Genomic DNA, 22,518 nt, shown 5'->3' on the forward strand with positions numbered 1-22,518 from the left:
CCATGGGGTGGGAAAGAATCAGACACAACTGAGTGGCTGACCAACAATAACAATAAACCGCCTGCACTCCTGTGGGGCTTTATTCAGGGTACAGAACTGCAATTAGCCTGGTGTCTGTCTTCCGTTTGTGAGGGACACAGGGCCCTAGCCTTCACCTCTGCCCCAATACCAAGTGTGACTAGCCTATCCTTGGCTCTCAGTGTGTTTGCCTGAGTTCCTCTCTGCTCCTGCTGGAGAAAGATCCATCCCTGGCCTCAGGGACTTTTCAGTCCAACAGAGGTTAACTGCTTGAACACAAGGTTCAAATAGCAAGGTACTAGGATGTACTCCAGTGTTCTTGCCTGGAGAATCCCAAGGACGAGGGAGCCTGGTGGGCTGCCGTCTATGGGGTCGCACAGAGTCGGACACGACTGAAGCGACTTAGCAGCAGCAGCAGGATGTATTGGGGGTAAGGAGGTGGAAAGGGCAGGTTAAGACAAGTTTTCCTGTACAAGTTGCAAAAATGACCCTTGCCAGAAGTGGTGGTGTTTGAAGAGCGGAGATTGGAAAAGGGAGGACACCCTGGGAGAAAGGGACCCATGGATGGCAGGGAAAGCAGAGGTAAACACTCCATGCAGAGTAAAAGGAACCCTTCCTGAACACCTGGGCACTGGGGTAGCTGTCTGACGGGCTTAATCTCATCTCTCATCTACTCCTCCCACAACACTGGGAACCAGATCCCATAATCATGAGGAAAGTGAGCCTAGACAGGCCCAGCACGTTCCCAAGGTTTGACCTCCAGCAGGTGATGAGCCCTGGATGTGAACCCCAGCATCTCACACCAGAGCCCCTCTGGACCACCTTATAGCACACTGCCTCCCAGGATTCCCACTAAGTCCTTTTGGCTGGCTGCTGAGAAAAGTAGAAAGTCAGATTGAAAGGGAGGTCATGCATCTTGTTCCTTGTTGCTCAGTTGCGTCAAACTCTTTGCGACTCCATGGACTGCAGACCCCAGGCTACCCTGTCCTTCAGTCTCCCAGAATCTGCTCAAACTCATGTCCATTGAGTCAGTGATGCTATCTAACTCTCTCATCCTCTGTCATCCCCTTCTCCTCCTGCCTTCAATCTTTCCCAGCATCAGGGTCTTTCTCAATGAGTCAGTTCTTCACATCAGGTGGCCAAAGTATTGGAGCTTCAGCTTCAGTATCACTCCTTCCAATGAATATTCAGGACTGATATCCTTTAGGATTGACTGGTTTGATCTCCTTGCAGTCCAAGGGACTCCGAAGAGTCTTCTCCACCTCGGCCCTATTCAACCACCACCACTCTCCAGCATTTCAGGTGCACAGCAGTAGGATGGTTTCCCACACCGACATGCCAAGGAAGATACGGACATTCCCTCCAGAGGGAAACAAGCTCAGAAAATGTCACTCCCTACATACCCCGCGGCTGCTTCACACGTCCATCAACATCCCAAAGAGATGTCCCTTCACTCTGTTTAACCCAGCATTCGCCACCATTTGCCCATCTCACTCGGCCTGGCTTCGATGCTTGCAGGGCAGTGCCTGGCCGTGTACTTGGACTTGACCGTGAACTTCAGGGGAGCGCGGCAGGCCCGGTTGCCCTTGGGGGGTGGGGATGGGGGTGGTGTTACCTGCCTCTCCGCTGTTACCACCGACCCGACTGTGCCTGGCTTTTGGAAAAGTCTGGCATCATTTTCCTCACTTGCCTGAAAAGAAAAAAAGGTATACACGCTTCCCTGGCCGGGTGTTGGGGCTTCCCTGATGGTTCACTTGGTAAAGAATCCGCCTGCAATGCAAGAGACCCCAGTTCGATTTCAGGGTCGCAAACCCCGGTTCCATTCCCCGGTCGGGAAGATCCGCTGGAGAAGTGATAGGCTAACCACTCCAGTATTCTTGGGCTTCCCTTGTGGCTCAGCTGGTAGGGTGTTGAGAGGACTCAAATGAGTGAATCAAAGGTACTTTCCTTGTTTGACAGAGAACAGTCGAGGCTGCAAGTTCCGCTGCTGGTTTCGGGGAACTCGGGAGGAAAGACCTCGCTAAGCTCACGCCGGCTCAGTGGCTGCGCGGATGCCCGCGATCCTTCCCGTGGGCCCGAGGACGCGGGCCCGGCTCCGCGCGCGGGAGCGGCGGGCGGAGGAGGGGCCGCGGGGCCTGGCGCCTCCACGCTTCCGGGGCAGCGGGCGGCCGAAGGCACTTCCCCCGGACGGGCCGGCGGCCTCGCGCCGGAGCCCGCGCCCGGCACTGGTCGCACCGAGGCGGCGCCCGGCGCACCCAGGAGCAGGTGAGCGCTCGGGCCCCGCGGGCCGGGATGGGCGGGGAGAGCAGGGGACGGGGCCGGCAGGACCCCCGCGGGCAGTGGAGACCCCCCCTTAGGCCCGCGTCCGACCCAGTTAGCGGCCGATCCCCGGTCCCCGCTCCCGGACTTGCCCGTCCCCTCCCTGGGACACCTCTGCCGGGTTCGCCATCATTCCCTCTCCGCCCCTTCACCTGGCCGCCCGTAGCACTCACACGGCGGAAACAGGGTGAAAAGGCCCTCGGAGAGCGCTGTCACCTTCTCTGTCGCCAAGAAGCTCTTGCAGAGAGTCCTTGACCCTGGGCAGCCTGGCTCGGTCAGGTGGCTTCCGTCTTGAACCGTAGATTCTTTTCCCTCCAGTCTCCAGCCTCTTTCTCTGCTCGCAGCCTTTCTCTTCTCTGATGGCCTTTGTGACAGTGTTTCAGCAAGAGCAGGGCTTTACTTAAGGGTAAGGGTTTATGAGGGGGGATCCCTTCCACAGTCATTTCGTGGACCTAGGCCATGGTGTGGTTGTGACAGTACTGAGCGAGACAGAGTCAGCCCCCGGTCCTCCACCTGGAGACCCTAGGAAACACACACACCCAGCCAAGTGCAGCTGAGAGACAGGAGGATGGGGTACACACTCATTGAGCTGACCCAGGGGCTACGGAGAGTCAGAAATGACCCACCATCAGAGGAAGTCACGGTCTAGTTAGTTTTAAAACCTTTTATAAAAATGGGTGTACAACCTACACACAGAAAAGTGGCCAGATTTTAAGTGTACAGCGTACCCAGTATCACTGCAGGATAAATAAAATATCACTCACACTCCAGGTGCCCTTTTGGGGGAGGTGTCTTCCAATCACTTCCACCTAAGGGTGACTGCTACCCTGGCTTTAACATCATAAATAATTTTATTTGGATTTGAACTTTGGAAACTTGGGGTCATACTTCTGTACTTTTGTGTGTGGTGTTCTGTGCTCAATATGTTAACTCTTGTTGCATTTAGCGGTGGGGCTTCCCTGGCAGCTTAGCAGTGAAGAATCTGCCTGCGATGCAGGAAGTGCGGTTCGATCCCTGGGTCAGGAAGATCCCCTGGAGAAGGGCATGGCAACCCACTCCAGTATTCTTGGCTGGGAAATGCTATGGACAAAGGAGACTGGCAGGCTACAGACCCTGGGGTCGCAAAGAGTCAGACACGACTGAAGCGACTCAGTACACATGCATGCATGTATCGGTAGTTCACTTATTTTCATTGATGTGTAATTTTGCACTGTATGGATCGACCCCAGTTTATTTCTACATTCTACTGGATACATAGATCGATGGATACGGATTGTTTCCAGTGTGGGGTTGTTGGAAATAGTGCTGCTGAGGCTTTCTTATGGTTGTCTTTTGGTGAGCATGTGTAAGTGCTTCTGCTGAGTGTATTCCTAGAAGTGGAATATAGCGCCAAACAGTTTTACAAAGTCCCTGTACCAATTTACACTCCTACAGGCAGTGTATGAGTTCCTGTTTCTTCACATGCTTACCAGTACTTGGTACTGTCTGTCCTCTTCATTGTAGCCATCCTGCTGAGTGAGGGGAAGTTGGGTTGCACTGAGGTTTAATTTGCATTTTTTTCTGATGACTAACGGGTTGTGCATCTTTTCATGTCTGCTGGGCATTTGGATATCCTTTTGTGAAGTGTCTGTTCGATTCTGCCGCCTGTTTTTCCAATTCATTGTTTCTTTTCTCCTGACCAGTTTGTAAGAGTTCCTAAATACTATGGATATGAGACATATTGGATATATGATATTTTCTGTCTCAGGAGATTGCTTTTTCACTCTCTTGATGTCTTTTGAAGAACAGAAGTTCTTCAATTTAACATTGTCCAGTTTATCATTTTTTCCCTTATGGTTCTATTACTTATGTTCAGTTTTTTTCTTCTTCTTTTTTTTAAATCGTTACCTATTGGGGACATAGGGAGTGTGCGAAATAGGTGAAGGTAGTCAAAAAGTATAAACTTCCAGTTATAAAATAAAGAAGTTCTGGGGATGTAGTGAACAGCATGGTGACTATAGTTAATAATACTGTATTGTGTATTTGAAAGTTGCTAAGGCAGTAGTACTTAAAAGTTTTGAGGACAAGAAAAAAATTGTAAGTGTATAGTAATAGATGCTAACTAGACTAACTCCAGTACTTTGGCCACCTCATGCGAAGAGCTGACTCATTGGAAAAGACTCTGATGCTGGGAGGGATTGGGGGCAGGAGGAGAAGGGGACGACCGAGGATGAGATGGCTGGATGGCATCACTGACTCGATGGATGTGAGTCTGAGTGAACTCCGGGAGTTGGTGATGGACAGGGAGGCCTGGCGTGCTGCGATTCATGGGGTCGCAAGGAGTCAGACACGACTGAGCGACTGAACTGAACTGAACTGAGACTTATTGTGATGATCATTTCTAAATATCTAAATAAATTGAATCATTATGTTGTTCACCTAAACTACTACAATGTTAGATGTCCAGATTTTAAAAATCAGGAAAATAATCATAGTCAGGAAGATAATCGCCTACATTTTCTTCTGAAAGCTTTGTTGGGATTCTCATGTATATCTACTATTGATTTGAAATTACTTTTTTAGTATGTTGGAGTATGTGGGTCAAGATTCATTTGGTCCTACAAGGTGGTCTAAATTGACCCCGACCACCTTTCCCACTGTACTGTAGTGTCAGCTTTGTTATAAACCAGGAGAGTATATAGATGCGGGTCTGTTTCTGAACACTCTGTTCTTCCATTAGTCTGTCCTTATATATGAATATCATTGTGCCTTAATTACTGTTGTTTTATACTGTCTTTATTATGCTGGTAGTTGAAGTCCTCTCAAAGTTCCTCTTTAAAAATTATAGTTTTTCTTTTTTATATATCTGACCTCCCCACCCCCAAGCCTTTTTCAAAAATATATAAAAAGCAATCATTTTGAAAGCTCAAAAGGAAACTAATGTATAAAGGCGTAATTTATAAACTGTATCCATCATTAAATTCATTGCTCCCACAATCTATATTACATTCAATGCCTGCAAATTTACATGAGACCTATGCAAAGCACATAAAAAGTAAATTCACATCATTTTAGTTTAAAACGACCTTTAGGATATAGTTTTAAAACAAAGGGAGTTTTTTACAACTTAGGAACTGTTTTCCAAAGACCAGTTTGCTACATTTGACAAAATATAGCAACACATTAAAATGCTTCCCACTCATGTTTGGTCAGTAAGATATATTCCTATGTGACTGAAATACAGCTAAGGTTTTAGATTTTAACAACCAAAGTCACAATGCTTTTGATTGATAATTTAGGGAGTTCCCTGGTACATTGACTAGTGGTTAGGATTCATCACTGTCAACTGCTATGGCCTAGATTCCATCCCTGGTCTGGGAACTGAGATCTCACAGGCTGTACAGTCAAAATATAAAAAAATAAAATAGTGGGCGCTTCTATACACACATGCACACACACACACATATGAAAATTTTGACTTGCTATTTGTTTATTTTTGGCTGTGCGGGGTCTTCACTGCTGTGTAGGCTTTCTCTAGTTGTGACAAGCAAGGGCTCCTCTCTAGTTGCAGTGCGTGGGCCTCTCATTGCAGTAGCTTCTCCCCTTATGGAGTATGGGCTCTAGCTGCTTGGGTAGCTCTGGCCTGTAGGCTTGGTAGTTGTAGCTCTGGGGCTCTAGGGCACAGGCTCAGTAGTTGCGGTGAGCAGGCTTAGTTGCTTCTTAGCTTGTGGGATCTTCCCAGACCAGGGATTGAACCCGAGTCTCCTGCATTGGCAGGCAGATTCTTTACCACTGAGCCACCAGGGAAGCCCTTGACATATTCGGTGCTGGTTTAGTCGCTAAGTCCTGTCCAACTCTTGCGACCCCACGGACTGTCGCCTGCCAGTCTCCCCTGTCCATGGGATTTTCCAGGCAAGAATTCTGGAGTGGGTTGCCATTCCCTTCTCCAGGGGATCTTCCTGACCCAGGAATCGAACTCTGATCTCCTTCATTGCAGGCAGATTCTTTACTGACTCAGCTATGTTTAAAAGTCTTCAAAATTTACAAAATGTAGTGCTGAAAGCATTTGTACTTTGTTATATATTCAGCAAAAAGATTTAGTTTAATATAGATTATAAGACTTCAGTTAATTACCCAGAGTTCTATGACTATTTTCTGCCTGCTAGAGTCCCATCTTAAATCTGACTTTATAGCAAAATCAGTAGTTTGAAATTTATTTCACAAAATCAATCCCAAGATGTGCTGGGCACTTTTCAATTATTCTACTGCTTATATACATCGAGACAAGTGGTTCCTTGTGTCAGAATTACCTGAGAGCTCTTAAAAAATACAGATTTGCAGGCCCCACTTTATTGAATAAGAATTTCCAGAGATAGCTATTTGTAAATTAATTAATTATTGGTTATTTTTGGCTGTGCTGGGTCTTCGTTGGTGCACACAGGCTTTCTCTAGTTGCGGTGTGTGGGGACTACTCTAGTTTCGGTTCATGGGCTTCTCGTTTCTGTGGCTTCTCTCGTTGCTGAACACCAGCTTTACGGTTCACAGCCTTCAGTGGTTGGGGCATTTGGACTCAGCTGCCCCGCAGCATGTGGGATCTTCCTGGAGAGGAGATCAAACCCATGTCCCCTGCATTGGCAGCCACATTCTTAACCACTGGACCACCAGAGAAGTCTGGTAGCTATATTTTTTTAAAGTTTTCTCGGTGATAATGGTATGCAGCTTCGTGTGGGAACCACTGCTGCAGCCCACTAGATCAGTCTTTAGGTGCATGAGAATCCTGGAGTATTTGGGGGTTTGTTTGTTAGTATTTTTGTGTGTGTGTATTTTGTTTTTTTGGCTTTGTGTGTGTGTGTGTGATTTCAGTTTTTTTGCTCGATTGGTTTTGTTTGTTTTGCCGCAACACGCAGCTTGTGGGATCTTAGTTCCCCAACCAGGAATTGAAACCAAGGCCCCAGCACTGAGAGCACCGAGTCCCAACCACTGGACTGCCAGGGAATTCCTGGGGGTTCTTGTTTAAAAACCAGGTTCCCAAGTCTTCCTCCCAGAGACGTGATTCAGTGGATTTGGGGTGGGGCATAGGAACTGGCATTTTTAAACTCTTCATTGTGATTGGTCCCTGTGTTCACTTTAGTGATGAATGACGAATTACTACAAATTTAGCAGCTAAACCAACACCCGTCTGTTACCTCAAAGTTTCTGTGGAGCAAGGGCCAGGGAAAGGCTTGGCTGAGTCTTCTGCTGGGGTCTTACCCAGCCAGCAGTCCAGGTGTTAGCTAGGGCTGTGGTGCCATCAGAGACAGAAATGGGAAAAGAATCACTAATAAGCCCGCTCAGGTTATTTGTTGGCAGAATTCATCTCCTTGAAGCTGTAGGACTGAGGTTAGTTCTTGCTGGCTGTTAGTGGGACACCACTCTTGGCATCTGAAGGCTGCCCGAAGTTCCTTGACACCTGACTCTCTCATGACATAGGAAATTCTCCCAAGTTAGCAAAGGAGTCTCTTTCCAGTCTGCTAAGATGGACTTTTACACCCACTCCCATGCACACACATAAATCTGTATTAATACACAATATCCATATATTGTGTGTTATCTATTCATCAATAGGTATTCATTATACCTAGTGATACATACATGCAATATGTATATTTGCTCTTATATATATTTATATATAAATTACACATAATATAAATATATTTATATTATTTATAAATATATGTATATAAATATTATTTACATACAATATAATATAAATATCTAAATATTTATATACATATCTTATATAGCAAATATACATACTGTATGTATATATCAATAAGTATAAATGTATATACACACAATTCAGTTCAGTTCAGTTCAGTTGCTCAGTCGTGTCTGACTCTTTGCGACCCCATGAATCGCAGCATGCCAGGCCTCCCTGTCCATCACCAACTCCCAGAGTTCACTCAGACTCACGTCCATCGAGTCAGTGATTAGGTTACTAATTATATGATATATATATATATGTATACATTTATAAACATATGCTTGTGCACACACGTACCATATGCATAGTAACATAGTATATGAGTGACATACTACAACCTTCACCATACCTAAGAAGTTATATGTCCTGTCCATGCTCACAGTTGTGAACATTGGGGCCACCTTAGTGTCCATAACTGTATTGTGTCTATCAAGCTATTAACAGTTAATTTCAGCACGTTAAAAAAATACTTATTTTGACTGTGCCAGGTCTTAAGTTGCAGCGTGCAGGATCTTTAGTTGTAGCATTCAGTGAACTCTTATGTGGGATCTAGTTCCTTGACCTGGAATCAAACCTGGGCCCCCTGCATTGGAAGCGGGGAGTCTTAGCCACTGGACCACCAAGAAAGTCCCATAATTTCAGCACTTTAAGGGACATTGTCCTGCAAGTTCTAATGAATCCTGTCCTGACAAGTGTTTCAGCAAGCGTTTGAGCCTTTGAAACCAATGTTCTTAATTTTGCAGTCAAAGATCAAATGAAGTGTAGATGATACTATATTCATCAAAGAAGTGAACAACTCCCTCAAACAGTTTAGACCTTTGAGCAGACCAGTTTTTAGCACTTAGAGTCAATGCTTTCTCTATTCGGTAGCCTCACATACAATCAGAGATTGTGTATTACTTTTCCATTGCTTCTGTAACAAAGTACCACAAAGAGTGGATTCGTACTGAACACATTTATTATCTTATAGATGCCGTGCATCCCTTCTGGAGTTTCTAGGGAGGAATCCAGGTCTTTGCCTTTTCCGACTGCTGGAGGGTGCCGCATTCCTGCTGATAGCCCCACGCTGGCAGAATTCATCTCCTTGAAGAGGAGCCCCACATTCCCCCGACCTCTGCTTCTCCTGCCACATCCCCTCTCACTCTGACCCTTCTAACTCTTCTAAGACCTCTGCGATTACACTGGCCCACCTCGACAATCCAGGCTCATCTTCCAGACCCTTAATCACATCTGCAAAGTATGCTTCTTCCAAGTAAGGTAGCTTATTTTCACCCAGGATTAGGATGTGGACGTCTTTGGGGGACCACTGTGCCATCTTCCACAGATAATATTTCCTGTTTAACAGAAATGGAATGTGAATTAGATAAGATACATAATCATATATCTTCATAGGTTTCAGTACATTCCTTATACAATAGATACTGGAGACCAGTTAGATATTGAGTAATACTTAATACACTTTGGGTTTTATTCAGTGAAGCTTTATAGTATTTACCTCACGTACTAAGTTCCTTCTTATAATATTGAAAAAGTATTCTAAAAACACTGACAGTAATATGCTACTGTTTTTTGGTTTTGGTTTTGTTTTGAAGAAGCTCTTCACTAATTATCTATCAAGTTTTTGTAATTATCTACAAAGTAGGTGTTTAGGTCTATATCCTTCTACTTGATGAACTGTTTAAAGGAACAGGGAAAAGTAACTACAGAACAAATCAGAGACTAGACAGAGTGAGTGATGAGAACTTCCAGGTGGAGATTTGGGTTCATTAGCTTCTTGCCTGCCTGACAAGTATGTCTTCGACATCTAATACACGACTATTACTAAAGCTTGTTAAGATTAAAGCATATCTGCGTGTGATCGCTCCACAACCTCGGCTGCATGAGAACTGAAAAGAAACAAGGAAAATGCAGTAGGGTTTTAGATTCTAGGAAGCAGACAGTGTACACAGTTAATGGAACTGATCTTCATTCTTCCTCAATTTTCCTTTGTCAAAGATGCTATTTCCTGTTTTTGAACTTTTCCATAATGTCAGTCACTAGGGCTTATACCAGTCCACTTCCAGTGGCTATTGGGCAATTGGATTTCTTCCTAAACAAACAATGAAAAAACACAGCTACCAAAAATCAGCATGTAATGTCAAAAGGGTAAGTAATTTGATAAACTGAGAAACTGAATCTTAAATCTACATTGGTTAAGTATTCTAAAGTTTTATGTCAATTTTGAACCTTTAAGCTGTCATAAAAATATCAAATCAGTCTCCAGTTTGTGTGTCAAAGCCAAATAATGAATTTTCAAATTAAAACACAATTGAAAAAACATTTACAATAAAAAGTAAGTAGCATGTCTACTACTGAGGTGCTGGGGGTTGGGAGCGGGGCAGGGAGGGGAAGGACATCTTGAATGGTTGAAATGAAGATGTCAAGAGACAGCAACTCATAGACTTCCTTGGTGGTCCAGTGGTTAGGACTCCAATGTAGGGGGCCTGGGTTCAATCCTTGGTTGGGGAACAAGAGCCCACGTGCCGCAACTAAGACCTGGCAGAGCCAAATTAAAGTAAAAAAACCAACAACTCCCCAATCTAACAGTAGTTACTAGGCACTGCCTCAGCCTCTCCACTTAGGGGGTCTGAAACCCAAAGAATATAAGGTAGGAAAAGAAACACAAATCTTTGTTAATGTTCCCATTTTCGTGTGTTTTTGGCTGGCTTCGCAGTTGTCTGCTTTGCTCTTTCAAACATGCCTCTTCCCAAGCCCATCCCAACTCCTCCTTCTGCCCCTGAACACCTGCCCCACCTCTGCTGCTGCAGTTCAAGTTCTCTTTTTGAACTTTTACATGTTTTCATGAATCATCAGTACCTCTTGTCTTCTCTCCGTCGGCTTGGCATAAGGGTGTTCCGCATTTAGCCGAATGAAGCATATTTGTCCAACATTGAAAGACTTTCTTCAACTTTTGAAAACTCTTTATCTCAGTGTGTCTGTTCAGACATGTCCTTTCTCTGTGGCTTCTCAGGGCGGTGGACGGGGAGGGGGCAGGGCAGGGTTGTCTTGACTTCTGCAGATCCATCAAATAGTGAGACAGCAGTCCTTGCTCTAGTGCCCAGTTCTCTACCTTCATCTCCAGAAGCCACTAGATCGCAGTGACTCTGTTTCAGATCAGGGTGGGCTCTGCTCCACACAGTATCCTCCCAGAAACCTAAGCAGAAAGAGTCTCCGCCGTCAGGAACACTGTGGTGGAAAGAGAACACCGCGAGTTGCCATCTGAGGCGGTCTTGGTCCTTTGCGTTTCCATATAAATGTTGGTGCCTTTTGACAATCCCTTCCCTCCACCTCCAAAAAGTAAACCAACAATCTTCTGGAATTTGGAAAAACATTGACTATATCCCTCCAGTCTCTAGCTTGTTTTATTTTTTAAAAATATTTATTTGCTGCGTTGGGTCTTAGTTTCATCATACAGGGTCTTTCATCATGGCATGCAGACTCTCTAGGTGTGGCTCTTGGGCTTAGTAAGTCTGTGGCATATAGGATCTTAGTTCCTCCACTAGGGATTGAACCCAGGTCCCCTGTATTGCAAGGTGGATTCTTAACCACTGGACCATCAGGGAAGTCCCTGGATTATTTTATTTTTTCATTTATATTTATTTATTATTTTCTCTATTTGTGAAGAGCAGGTGCTTGGGCTTCTCATCTTGTGGAGCACTAGCAGGCTCTAGAGTGCACAGGCTTCAGTAGTTGCAATTTTCGGGTTCTATAACACAAGCTCAACAGCTGTGGCAAACGGGCTTAATTGCCCCAGGCGTATGGAATCGTCCCGGACGAGGAATTGAACCCATGTCTCCTGTATTGGCAGGTAGATTCTTTACCAGTCAGCTACCAGGGTAATTTTTTCCTGAGCATTTATGCCATGCACTTTACGTAAATCATCTCATGTAGTCTTCACAATAATGCTGAGTAGGCTGCAGTATTATTCCCATTTCACAGATGGAAAAACTAGTTTTGCAGGAGTAAGTAGTTTACCAGAGGCCACAGTTCATAAGAGATCTAGGAACTCTGCCTGCAGAGTGTGTAAACTTTACCACTTTGTGTAGCTGAGGGAGAAGGAGGGAGAAAGGGCTGGATGGCTGGGGGGTGGATGGAGGGAGTTATTTGGGGAAAGGCAGGCTTGGAGGAAAAGTCCTCCAAGGTTTCTTACATATGCTGGCTTTCTACTGCAAAATATCTGTATACCTTGACACATAATTATTTGTTCAAATAGCAACAGACCTTCTTCTCTGATTTCAGCATTTACACAGGAAGTTCCTACAACGAGGTGCTTGCCAGTCACCCCTCCCCAGATCCCGAATGCAACCCTGGCCAGGTGGCGCAGAGGACAGTCACTCTGCTGGTCATGCTGAGCTCATACTCTGTAAGTCTGATCACTACACAGATTGGGGTTTCACTGGAAACCAGCTCTAATCCCAGTGGTGGCTGACCCTAATCCCATAAGGGACCCATTTAGAGATTGAGCCTCTGTCAGGCACCCAGAGAGAAAGAACTCCCAGATCCCATGCCCAGGGACTGGGAGTAAGGTAGGTCCAGCTTTTGTGACCTGCTCTCTCTGTCTCTTGTAGAATGGCTGTTCCATGAGGTCAAGACTGGGGCCCCTCCCTTCTCCCACTTTACCAATGCCTGGTCTCATGGGGTTAGTTTGGAGCCCAGCACGATGGCATCATCAACCTCCTCCCCGGCTCCTGGCTCCAGGTCCAAGAAGCCTCTGGGCAAGATGGCTGGTGAGTGGACACAGAGTCCTAATTCCAGGAGGCTGCCTGGCCCCCAAACATAGGCCCTGGAGAGAGCCCCAGGTGGTGCTCCCCGCTGATGGTGGCGGGGAGTGGTCCTGTCTTGAGCTCAGTGCCCAGGGCTCTGTGGGGAGTGAGGAGGTGTGCCTCTGGGAGCCTTCAATCATTTCGGCTCACTGGTCTCTCAGGTGTGCTCAGCTAATCTTCCCAGCCTGGAAACCACCATGCTGAGCACTTAACTTGATGTCTCTTGTCATCTAAATCGCTCAGAACCATTCAGAGGAAGGAGATAAGCAGAGCAGACAGAGAGGACAAATCCACCTCCAGAACACCAAACTTTCTGTCCTGATCAAAAGCTGCAGAGGCTGAACTGAAATCATATGGAGTACTCAGCAATATGCCAGATATGGCATTATTTCCTCTAACCTTCAACAACAACTGAAATGAACCCATTTTCCAGATAAGGAAGTAGAAACATTGCCTGGCTTGTTTAAGGTCATCCAGAAAGCAAGCGGTCCACAATCAAATCTGTGGGCCCCTCCAAAGTGTGGTTTGGAATCAATCAGTGCTAAGGTCTGCAGGAGTTCTGGACAGTGACCTCCTTCCACATTTCCACTTTACCTGTTTGGCAGGAAGCTAGGATTTCCCAGGGCTTCCCAAGTGGCGCTAGTGGAAAAAACCTGCCTGCCAATGTGGGAGACATAAGAGATGTGGGTTCGATCCCTGGGTTGGGAAGATCCCCTGGAGGAGGATATGGCAACCTACTCCAGTGTTCTTGCTGGAGAATCCCATGGACAGAGGAGCTAGTGGGCTACAGTCCACAGTGTCGTGGAGTCGGACATGATTGAGGAGACTTAGCATGCACGTACCTAGCACGTAGGATTTCTCATGGCCAAAAGGTGCCAATCCCTGCCTCTCTTTCATGCCCCTCAATCTAAATCCACCTCCCCTGAGTGCTAAAAGTGGGTTTGGGGACTAACTGACATTTACCAGCTTAACATAATTCTGCTTACAGACTCACAGATGGTTGACTAGTCATCTCGTGGGAAGTTCTGGTTAGGATGAGGGTATCAGAAACCAAAGGGCATGGAGCAGGCAAAGCTATCTTCCCTAATCAGGCTGGTAAAACAGCTAGAGTTGTTGTTGTTTTTTCTCATATTGTTGTTATACCAAAGATTTTTTTTTTAATTATTGAGTTATAATTCACATACGCTATTCCATTAGTTTCAGATGTACAACATAATGATCCAGCATTTGTATACATTGTGAGATAATCATCACACTAATTCTAGTTAACATCCATCACCTTACAGTTCCTTCTTGTGATGAGAACTTTTAAGATCTACTCTCTTAGTAACTTTCAAATATGCAGTACAGTAGGACAAGCTGGTATTACATCTCTGCTGACTTATAAAACTGCCAGGCTTATTTATTTATTTTGGCTGCTCTGGGTCTTTGTTGCAGTGCGCAGGCTTCTCATTGCGGTGGCTTCCCTTGCTGAGGAGCTTGGGCTCTAGGGAACGTGGGCACCAGTAGTTTCTGCTCATGGGCTCTAGAGTGAGGGCTGGAGCTTAGTTCCCCGGAGGCACGTGGAATCTTCCTGGACCAGAGCTGAAACCTGTGTCCCCTGCATTGGCAGGTGGATTCTCAACCATCGGGCCACCAGGGAAGTGCAAACAACCAGCTTTTATGTATTCCCCAAACCTTGAAAGACAAGGGGAAGTGTGGGGCAAGTCCTGAGGGATGGACACAGTACACAGAACAGCTGGTGTGAGAAGGTGGGCAGGGGAGACGGATTGGGGTCCCTCCCGAGGTGACTCTTCTCTGGTGGGGTCCGGAAGAAGCCCCTGCTGAGAACTCCAAGCCTAAGCAATGCCTCTCCTCCTGCAGACTGGTTCAGGCAGGCCCTGTCGAGGAAGCCCACGAAGATGCCCGCCTCCCCAGAAAGCGCCCTCAGTGACGTTTCACAGCCGAGCTCACCGGACAGCCCCCCATCCCTGGGCCCCAGCTCAGAGGTGTCTCCCATCCCTACACCGTCGCCCGGGGGCGCCGGCGGTGGCAGCGGCAGCAGCAGCAGCTGCGGCCGCTGGAGCAAGGCCTACGATGTGTGCGTGTGCCACAGTGAGGAGGACCTAGTGGCCGCCCAGGAGCTGGTCTCCTACCTGGAGGGCGGCGCTGCCAGCCTGCGCTGCTTCTTGCAGCTTCGCGACGCCACCCCCGGCGGTGCCATCGTGTCCGAGCTGTGCCACGCGCTCAGCAGCAGCCACTGCCGCGTGCTGCTGATTACCCCCGGCTTCCTCCGGGACCCGTGGTGCAGGTACCAGATGCTGCAGGCGCTGAGCGAGGCCCCCGGGGCCGAGGGCCGCACCATTCCCCTGATGTCCGGCCTCAGCAGAGCCGCCTACCCCGCCGAGCTCCGATACATGTACTTCGTGGACGGCCGCGGTCCGGAACGTGGCTTCCGCCAAGTCAAGGACGCTGTCATGCGGTGTAAGCTTTGGGGAAGGGCTCACTCTACCTGGGCTTTTAGGAGACACCCAGTGTGGCCTAGTATGGGTTTCACTCTATTTTATCTTTTTAGGAAAATATTTGTCTGCTCAGTATCTTTTAGCTGGCGGGGATCTTCCTTGAAGCATGAAGGCTCTTTCAGTTGTCACGTGAGAACTCTTAGTTGCAGGCAGGCAGGATCTAGTTCCCTGACCAGGGATGGGACAACCAGTACCCCCTCCGCCCCACACTGGGAGCACAGTCTTAACCACTGGACCACCAGGAAAGTCCCTAGGCTTCACTTGATTGCACTTGGCAAATACTGTGTTTTGTTTTGTTTTGTTTTTTTACAAACAGGTTTGTGGCAACCTTTCCTGGTCAGATGATAATTAGCTTTTTTTTTTTTTTTCCTTTTTAGCATTATATATTTTTAAATTAGGGCTTCCCTGGTGGTTCAGATGGTAAAGAATCTGCCTGCAATGCAGGAGACCCAGATTTGATCCCTGGGTGGGGAAGAGATCACCACTGGAGAAGGAAATGGCAACCCACTGCGGTATTCTTGTCTGGAAAATTCCATGGACACAGCAGCTTGGTGGACTACAGTCCATGGGGTCACAAAGAGTCGGATACAACTGAGCAGTTGTTCCTATTCCTATTTTTTAATTAAGGCATGTTCATTTTTTTAAATCAACTTTTTATTGAAGTTTATTTGATTTACAATGTTGTGTTAATTTCTGCTCTTCAGCAAAGTGATTCAGTTATACATATTTTTTTAATCTTCTTTTCCGTTATGGTTAATCATAGGGTATTGAATATAGTTCTCTGTGAAGGTATGTACATTGTTTTTAAAAACATCATGCTTTTGAACACTTAATAGACTACAGGAGAGTATAAACATAACTTTTACATGCACTGGGAAGCCAAAGAATTTGTGACTCACTTGACTGCAATATTCGCTTTATTATGGTGGTCTGTAACTGAACCTGAAGTGTTTCTGAGGTCTGCCTGTAGTTCAGGATGCAGGCTCTGGAGAAGACCATGTTACCTGGGTGAGTTACTTAACTGCTCTGTGCCTGGGTTTTCTCATTGGTTGAATGAGAATTATATTATATACCTAAATAAGTATGTACACTAAGCAGGTATTCAGGATACTTCCTGCCACATGTAAAGTACTCATAACAGGCAAAGCCTAGGACATGTCAAGTCCTCAATAAATATTAGCCATTAGCTTCATTATTGGGACTTTCCAGGTGGCTCAGTGGGTAAAGAATTAGCCTGCAATGCAGGAGTCACGAGTTGGATCTTTGGGTCGGAAAGATGCCCTGGAGGAGAAAATGGCAACCCACTCTAGTATTCTTGCCTGGGAAATCCCATGGACAGAGTCTGGTGGGCTACAGTCCATGGGGTCGCAAAGAGTTGGACACGACTGAGCGACTGAACATACACACACATAAACATCATCATTACTAGTATTAATAGTATTAGATTTCTCTCATTGAGGTCAGGTTGGCCTCAAGAGCTAGGAATGTCTGCCAAGAGCTAGAACATGCCAGGAGGGACCCTGGTTTAGTACTGGTTTAGTAAAGCAAAGAGGTGCAAAATAATAGGAAAGGATTGCCCATGATAAGCATATCCAGGGAGGGGCAATATGTAACAGTGGGTTTGGAAGGTAAAATATAGATTAAAAGGCAGCGGAGGCGGGGAGCTGTTGGGGAAACAGAGATGCTGGGATCTGAGGATGGTGACAAGCCCTGCGCCTCTTGGATCTCTTTCAGACCTGCAGACCCTTGGCTGATGCTTGATCCATCACCACAGCACCCAGAAAGTTGGAACAAAGTGGGAAATGGAGTTAGAGGGCCCAGGGCCTGGGATTTCAGCAGACACACTGAGTTGTAAGGAGTGAGTTTGCAGGACATCGTATGTGACCCAGGGATCCGACTGTCTGTGGCCTCCATATCCGTGGGTTCTCAGGAAGGACCCAGGGAAGTTGGGGAGTCCCAGCAGGAAGGCCTGGGGAGGCTGGGGACTCCCCCGGGAAGGCTTGGGGAGACTGGGGACTTCCCCAAGAAGGCCTGGGGAGGCTGGGGATCCCCCAGGAAGGCCTGGAAGAGCCAGAAAGTGGAGGTGGGAGGAAGTGCTGATACCAAGATATGGCCCACGTGATGCCACCTGTGTGACTGGACAGGAAGCCTGGCAGGTCGTGTCTGTGTCTTCATCCCCTGGAATCGGGCACTGGTGTTGAGGTGCATTTCTCTTGAAGAGGTGGCTCACCTGAGTAAGGAGCTGGAATCCTGGACCACTTGCCTCAGCTGCGTGGTTTTCCACGGTGTCCGGGGAAGCCCAGAGCAGGCGTCAGGAGAAAGCAACAGGTATGGTGTCTTTTATACTCACACTCCTGCCGGGGTCTCCCTGTGACGTTGTTCACATCTGAAAGGTATAAGGAAGATGCCCTCAGCATTGTTGTTTGTTTCCACTGCACGCCTGTCATTCAAGACCCACACCCAGAGACCATTCAGAAGAGATAGGAGAGAGCAGGGAGCAAGGGGGCGAAGAAAAGGGAAACTCAGACCTTTTAGCTGGGATCAAAAGCCCACTCACCGATGCACTGACATGGGGGCTTCATCAGGGGTCTGGCCAGAACTCATGCTTTCTCATGCAGAGAGCTCCTCACCTCTGCACTCAGAGGAATCAGCGTATTTCCTCTGGAGGATGGTATGTTTTCAATAAAACTTGTTGTTGAGCTGAAATGAACTTATTATTTCCCTGATGTATACTTTTGTGTCTCTTCGTCCACTCCCCCCCGACTCATCTACTTTTACTGAAAAAAAATATACACATATATGTATTTTTTAAAACTGAGATATAATTGACATATATTAGTTTCAAGTGTACATGATTTGCTATCTGCATATATGAAAAAACCTTTAATTACAAATTATCTTATTATATATGAAAGGACGAAAGAATAATGTGGTACACTCACGTACTCTACACCCAGCTTAGAAACAAACCCTCACAAGCCCTATGTTGCTCCCTATCTGCCCTTAATTACATTCTCCTTCCTTCTCCTACTAGAGGTAACCACTATCCTAAATTTTGAATGTTATCACTCTTTTCTCTAGAAATTTATTACATATGTATGCATCCCTGACAGCATACATGGTTTTGTATTGTAAATAAGTGGTGTTATGTTTACAGATTATGCAAATTCCTTCCTTTGGCCATATGTTTGTAAGATGTATCCACGTTGATGCATGGAGCTCCAGTACATTCATTTTCATCCCATTATGTAAATATACCACTGTTTAGCTGTACATTCTTTTACAAATGGACACTGGATTATTTCCAGGTTTGTTTTTTTTTTTTTTGCTATTGAAAATAATAAGCCTGTGAGCATTTTTATTCTTGTATATGTTTTCTAGGGCAAGATCTAGGATTTAACCTAGATGGGGAATGTTCAAGAGTATCCAATGGTCTAGGTAGAAGATATGAAATTTTCTTCCAAGTTGATTCTGCCAATTTCTGTTCCTACCCTGTGTGTATAAGAGTTGCTACTTTTTCATGTTCTTGCTAACAATTAGAATTATCAGATTTTTAAATTTTTATTTCTTGCTGCACTACACAGCTTTTGGGATCTTACTTCCCTGACTGGGGATTGAACCCAGGCCCTGGCAGTGAAAGCACTGAGTCCTAAACACTGGACTGCTAGGGAGTTACTTAGAATTATCAGTTTTTTAGGGCTTCTCTAGTAGCTCAGACAGTAAAGCATCTGCCTGCAATGCAGGAGACCAGGGTTCAATCCCTGGGTTGGAAAGATCCCCCTGGAGAAGGCAATAGCAACACACTCCAGTATTCTTGCCTCAAGAATTCTATGGACAGAGGAGCCTGGTCCACGGAATCACAAAGAGTCAGACACAACTGAGTGACTAACACATACACACAAAAACGTCAGTTTTTTAAGTGTGTGTTAATTTGGTGGGTGAATACTGGTATCCTGTTGTCATAATATTCTTTCTTCTCTTTTGCCTTTATTATAAAAAATATACACTAAAAGGAAGGAGGCAATTTGACAAATCCCTGTATACCTATCACCCAGTTTCAACAATTACCAGCTCAGAGATAAGCTTTTATTAACAATAACCCTACCCATGTCTCCTCCAGATCCTTTGAAGCAAAACCCAGGTGTTATTTTATTTCTAAATATTTAAGTATGTCTTTCTTAAATTATTAGTTTTTTTTAAAAAGATATGACCACAATATAACAGAATCTTTTAAAGAAGTTTACATTATTTTTTAATGTAAACACTTCTATTTGCAGTTTGTGCTTTTTGTGTCTTCTTTGGGAAATCTTCCCTACTCTTGTATTTTATTATAGGAGTATTTTACATTTGGTTCTTTAATCCAGCTGGATGTTTGGATGTTTGTTTGGGTTTGTTTTTGCTGCTCCCGATTTGTAAGTCAGAGAAATATTTCCCCCCATTTGAATAGCCAATCTTTACTGGCGTCCTTCCTCCCCCACTGACTGTGCTGTCTCTGGTGTTTTTGTCATATATCACACGCCTAGGTTCTCCAGGCTCCTTCCTTCATCTGTTCATGTACCCTGTGTCAGTGGCACCCTGGCTTACTTCCTGTGGTTGTTAGTAAACCTCAATAATTTACAGTCAGCTCTTCCCACTTCTTTTATTCCTCAGAATCACTTCAACCCTTCCTGTTCCTTTATTCTTTCATATAAATTGTTTATTCAGTGTGTCAGATTCCAGGAATGGGCCAATTAGTATTTTTATTGGACTTATGTTGAGTCAAGAGATTAATGTGGAAAGAATAGATGTTTTAATATTTTATAAAAATGTTATGACTCCATTTTTTTGTCTTTAAATGTATTTCAATAAACTTTGTATTAATCTTTTCCATATTGGTCAGTCACATTTTTTATGAGATTTATTCCTTAGCATGTCATATTTTCTGTTGCTAGTGAAAAAGGTATTTTTATTTATTTTGTGCTGCAAAAAGCTTTACTTTTTCCATTTGGTCCAAAGCTTGAGAGAAGGTGTTAAAAAGCTGCCTAATGGCTGTAGAGAGGGGCTTCAGGCAGAAGCCCTGACGTTAGGGGCCTCCTAAAAGGCCCCTGGGCTCCAGAGATTCCTAGTCTCGCTTGAGGGTGAGCCTTTTGAAGAGATATTCGTCCAGTCCTGCCTGGGGACCAGCCAGCCTGTGAAGGTTGGTCAGGTGGTTACCTGTCTTGATGAGTTTCACCTCCTTATCTAGGAAGTGGTTCTCCAGGAAGTCACAGATGTGGGGGTCTGCACGGGCAGAACCCAGGCCATGCAGATCCAAAATGGCCTGCTCTAGGTTCGTCTCCAGGAGAAGGGCAGCTTCAATAGCGTCTTGGGTTTTACCCCACTCCTCTTGAGACAGCTTCTGCACCTCCAAGAAGAGGGTGCAGCCGCTGTGCTGGCTTGGCATTTTCAAGAAATGTTTGAGGGCCCTCGTGCTTCTCCTTGGACAATTTGCAAAAGAAATGGCCCACACCCTCCAGAGCCACCATGTTGGAGTCCAAATAGAAGCCCAGAGAGAGGTAAGTGTAGAAGGCCTGCAGTGTAAGTGACTGACAGCGGCCACCTTGGTGGAATAATTCTGACCAATCTGGGATCTCATGGTTGATCAATAATAATGAGTTAAGCTCCAAAAATGGTGGTGGCTGGTCCTGGTGATCGTGGACAGCTGAGTGACTGATTCTGAAGGCTGCCACTGGAAAAAAGATTGGAGGGTGGTCGGAGGCTGGAGCGAGGGCCATCCCTGGGTCTGTTCTGTCCAAGCACTGTTGAAGCAAGAGATGGATCCGCAAGACTGCAGAGGCAACTACAAGTTATTTTTAAATTATACTTTTTTTCTGTTACTGGTGAGCTTCCCTGGTGATTCTGCCTGCTAATGCAGGACACACGGGTTTGATCCCTTGGTGGGAAAGATCCTATGGAGAAGGGAATGGCTACCCACTCCAGTATTCTTGCCTAGAAAATCCCATGGACAGAGCCTGGAGGGCTACAGTCCATGGGGTTGCAAACAGTCAGACACAATGCAGCAACTAAACAACAACAAGAGGTGAAGACTACAAAACTGGCTGAAATAGATTTTTCAGTTTGAATTCCTGGATCATGTAGGCAGTATGAATCTAAATTCTAAACCTGAATGGAAATTGACCTGTGATTACAAGTTTTCAGGATATTTGTTTTTCCCCCTTCTCTCCAGAGCCAGATGTTGAAGCAGATAAGTTTCCTAAACATCTTGTTTCCTCCAGTGGGACAGCTTTTAAAAAAAATTCCTAGGTAGCTGGCCTTTCATTGAGGTGGTGGCCCTTTAGAGATGTTGCAGAGAAATTATAAATAGAATTTTTACATGGCAGTGTCTCTAGCTAGAGACCTACTGCCTTCTCTCTTCCTTCAGCACCGGCCTCCACGAGGGCGGGCCAGCACAAGGGGATCAAGGACAAGTAAACTCAGATTAAAACGCTGAATGGGAGGAGGTCCCAGGAATCTGAGCTCCTAGGCTCCTTAGCGCCGGAAGAGCGCCCGGCTCTGGGCACGAAGCACGTCGGGAGTTGTAGTCGCCACCCCGGTCGGAGGTGGGAGGAGCTTGTGAGGTTTGCGCAGGCGCACATCCTCCCGCCCGGCAGCATGGCGGAGCTAGCCCATCCTCAGAGCAAGAGAAAGCGCGAACTGGACGCCGAGGAGACGGAGGCATCCAGCACAGAGAGAGAGGAAGCGGGCGTTGGGAATGGTACTTCTGCCCCTGTCCGCTTACCTTTCTCCGGCTTTAGGGTGAAAAAAGTGCTGAGGGAGTCTGCGCGGGACAAAATCATTTTCCTGCACGGGAAGGTACCAATAGGCAGTTCTGGGGAGGGGATACGGAAGCGGGTGACCCAATCGTCGCCTCGGAGGCGGATTTTTTTTTTTTTTTAATAGATTTTTTCGGAAAATACCAATCGCATTCCTGCGTCGGGGGAGGCAGAGTGCACTAAAATGCATCGGAGGGTTCGTTGGTGGAAGGGACAAGATTATCCGTGAAATTAACTAAGGGAATTAACACGCGTAGGGCTAAATTTCCTAATTCGTCTTTTACTAAAATAAAGAACTAACACCAGTAGTGTGTATTGCCGATTAAAAACCACATGTTGAAGTCCCTAAGCATTCATCGTCCATT

At 45.9% G+C, this 22,518-nt stretch overlaps 2 protein-coding genes and 2 long non-coding RNA genes across 5 annotated transcripts in view; 2 read left to right on the forward strand and 2 right to left on the reverse strand.

Moving 5' to 3' along the window:
• The first annotated feature begins 2,191 nt into the window (after positions 1–2,191).
• On the forward strand, positions 2,192–18,077 carry LOC120874445 (TIR domain containing adaptor protein). Its single transcript, XM_040255841.1, has 5 exons — positions 2,192–2,283; positions 12,338–12,461; positions 12,667–12,825; positions 14,725–15,324; positions 17,097–18,077. The coding sequence occupies exons 3-5, from the start codon at positions 12,759–12,761 to the stop codon at positions 17,114–17,116; spliced, it is 687 nt and encodes a 228-aa protein (XP_040111775.1). The 5' UTR covers positions 2,192–2,283; positions 12,338–12,461; positions 12,667–12,758; the 3' UTR covers positions 17,117–18,077.
• LOC120874447 lies at positions 8,996–11,611 on the reverse strand. The gene is made up of 2 exons (XR_005723647.1): positions 10,916–11,611; positions 8,996–9,393 (listed from the first exon to the last, which is right to left on the reverse strand). It is a non-coding gene; the product is annotated as an uncharacterized LOC120874447 (long non-coding RNA).
• LOC120874446 lies at positions 15,627–22,516 on the reverse strand. Its single transcript, XR_005723646.1, has 2 exons — positions 22,120–22,516; positions 15,627–18,139 (listed from the first exon to the last, which is right to left on the reverse strand). It is a non-coding gene; the product is annotated as an uncharacterized LOC120874446 (long non-coding RNA).
• DCPS (decapping enzyme, scavenger) overlaps positions 21,953–22,518 on the forward strand; it is a 41,542-nt gene continuing 40,976 nt past the window's right edge. For both annotated transcript variants that reach the window (XR_005723645.1, XM_040255839.1), the window contains exon 1: positions 21,953–22,193. Coding sequence is in view for 1 of the 2 variants with exons in the window: in XM_040255839.1 (XP_040111773.1) it covers positions 21,993–22,193 (201 nt within the window). In the remaining variant the exon portion in view is untranslated. The remainder of the gene's footprint in view (positions 22,194–22,518) is intronic.

Source organism: Oryx dammah, unplaced genomic scaffold, assembly GCF_014754425.2.
Source record: "Oryx dammah isolate SB20612 unplaced genomic scaffold, SCBI_Odam_1.1 HiC_scaffold_15, whole genome shotgun sequence".
Classification (NCBI taxonomy): domain Eukaryota; kingdom Metazoa; phylum Chordata; class Mammalia; order Artiodactyla; family Bovidae; genus Oryx; species Oryx dammah.

What these genes read in the sequence shown, in the direction of transcription:
- LOC120874445 (XM_040255841.1), top strand. Translation starts at nt 12,759, where the DNA reads ATGGCATCATCAACCTCCTCCCCGGCTCCTGGCTCCAGGTCCAAGAAG. An exon ending in GCCTCTGGGCAAGATGGCTG is followed by an intron (nt 12,826 to 14,724) that starts GTGAGTGGACAC and finishes CTCCTCCTGCAG; the next exon opens with ACTGGTTCAGGCAGGCCCTG. An exon ending in CAAGGACGCTGTCATGCGGT is followed by an intron (nt 15,325 to 17,096) that starts GTAAGCTTTGGG and finishes GATCTCTTTCAG; the next exon opens with ACCTGCAGACCCTTGGCTGA.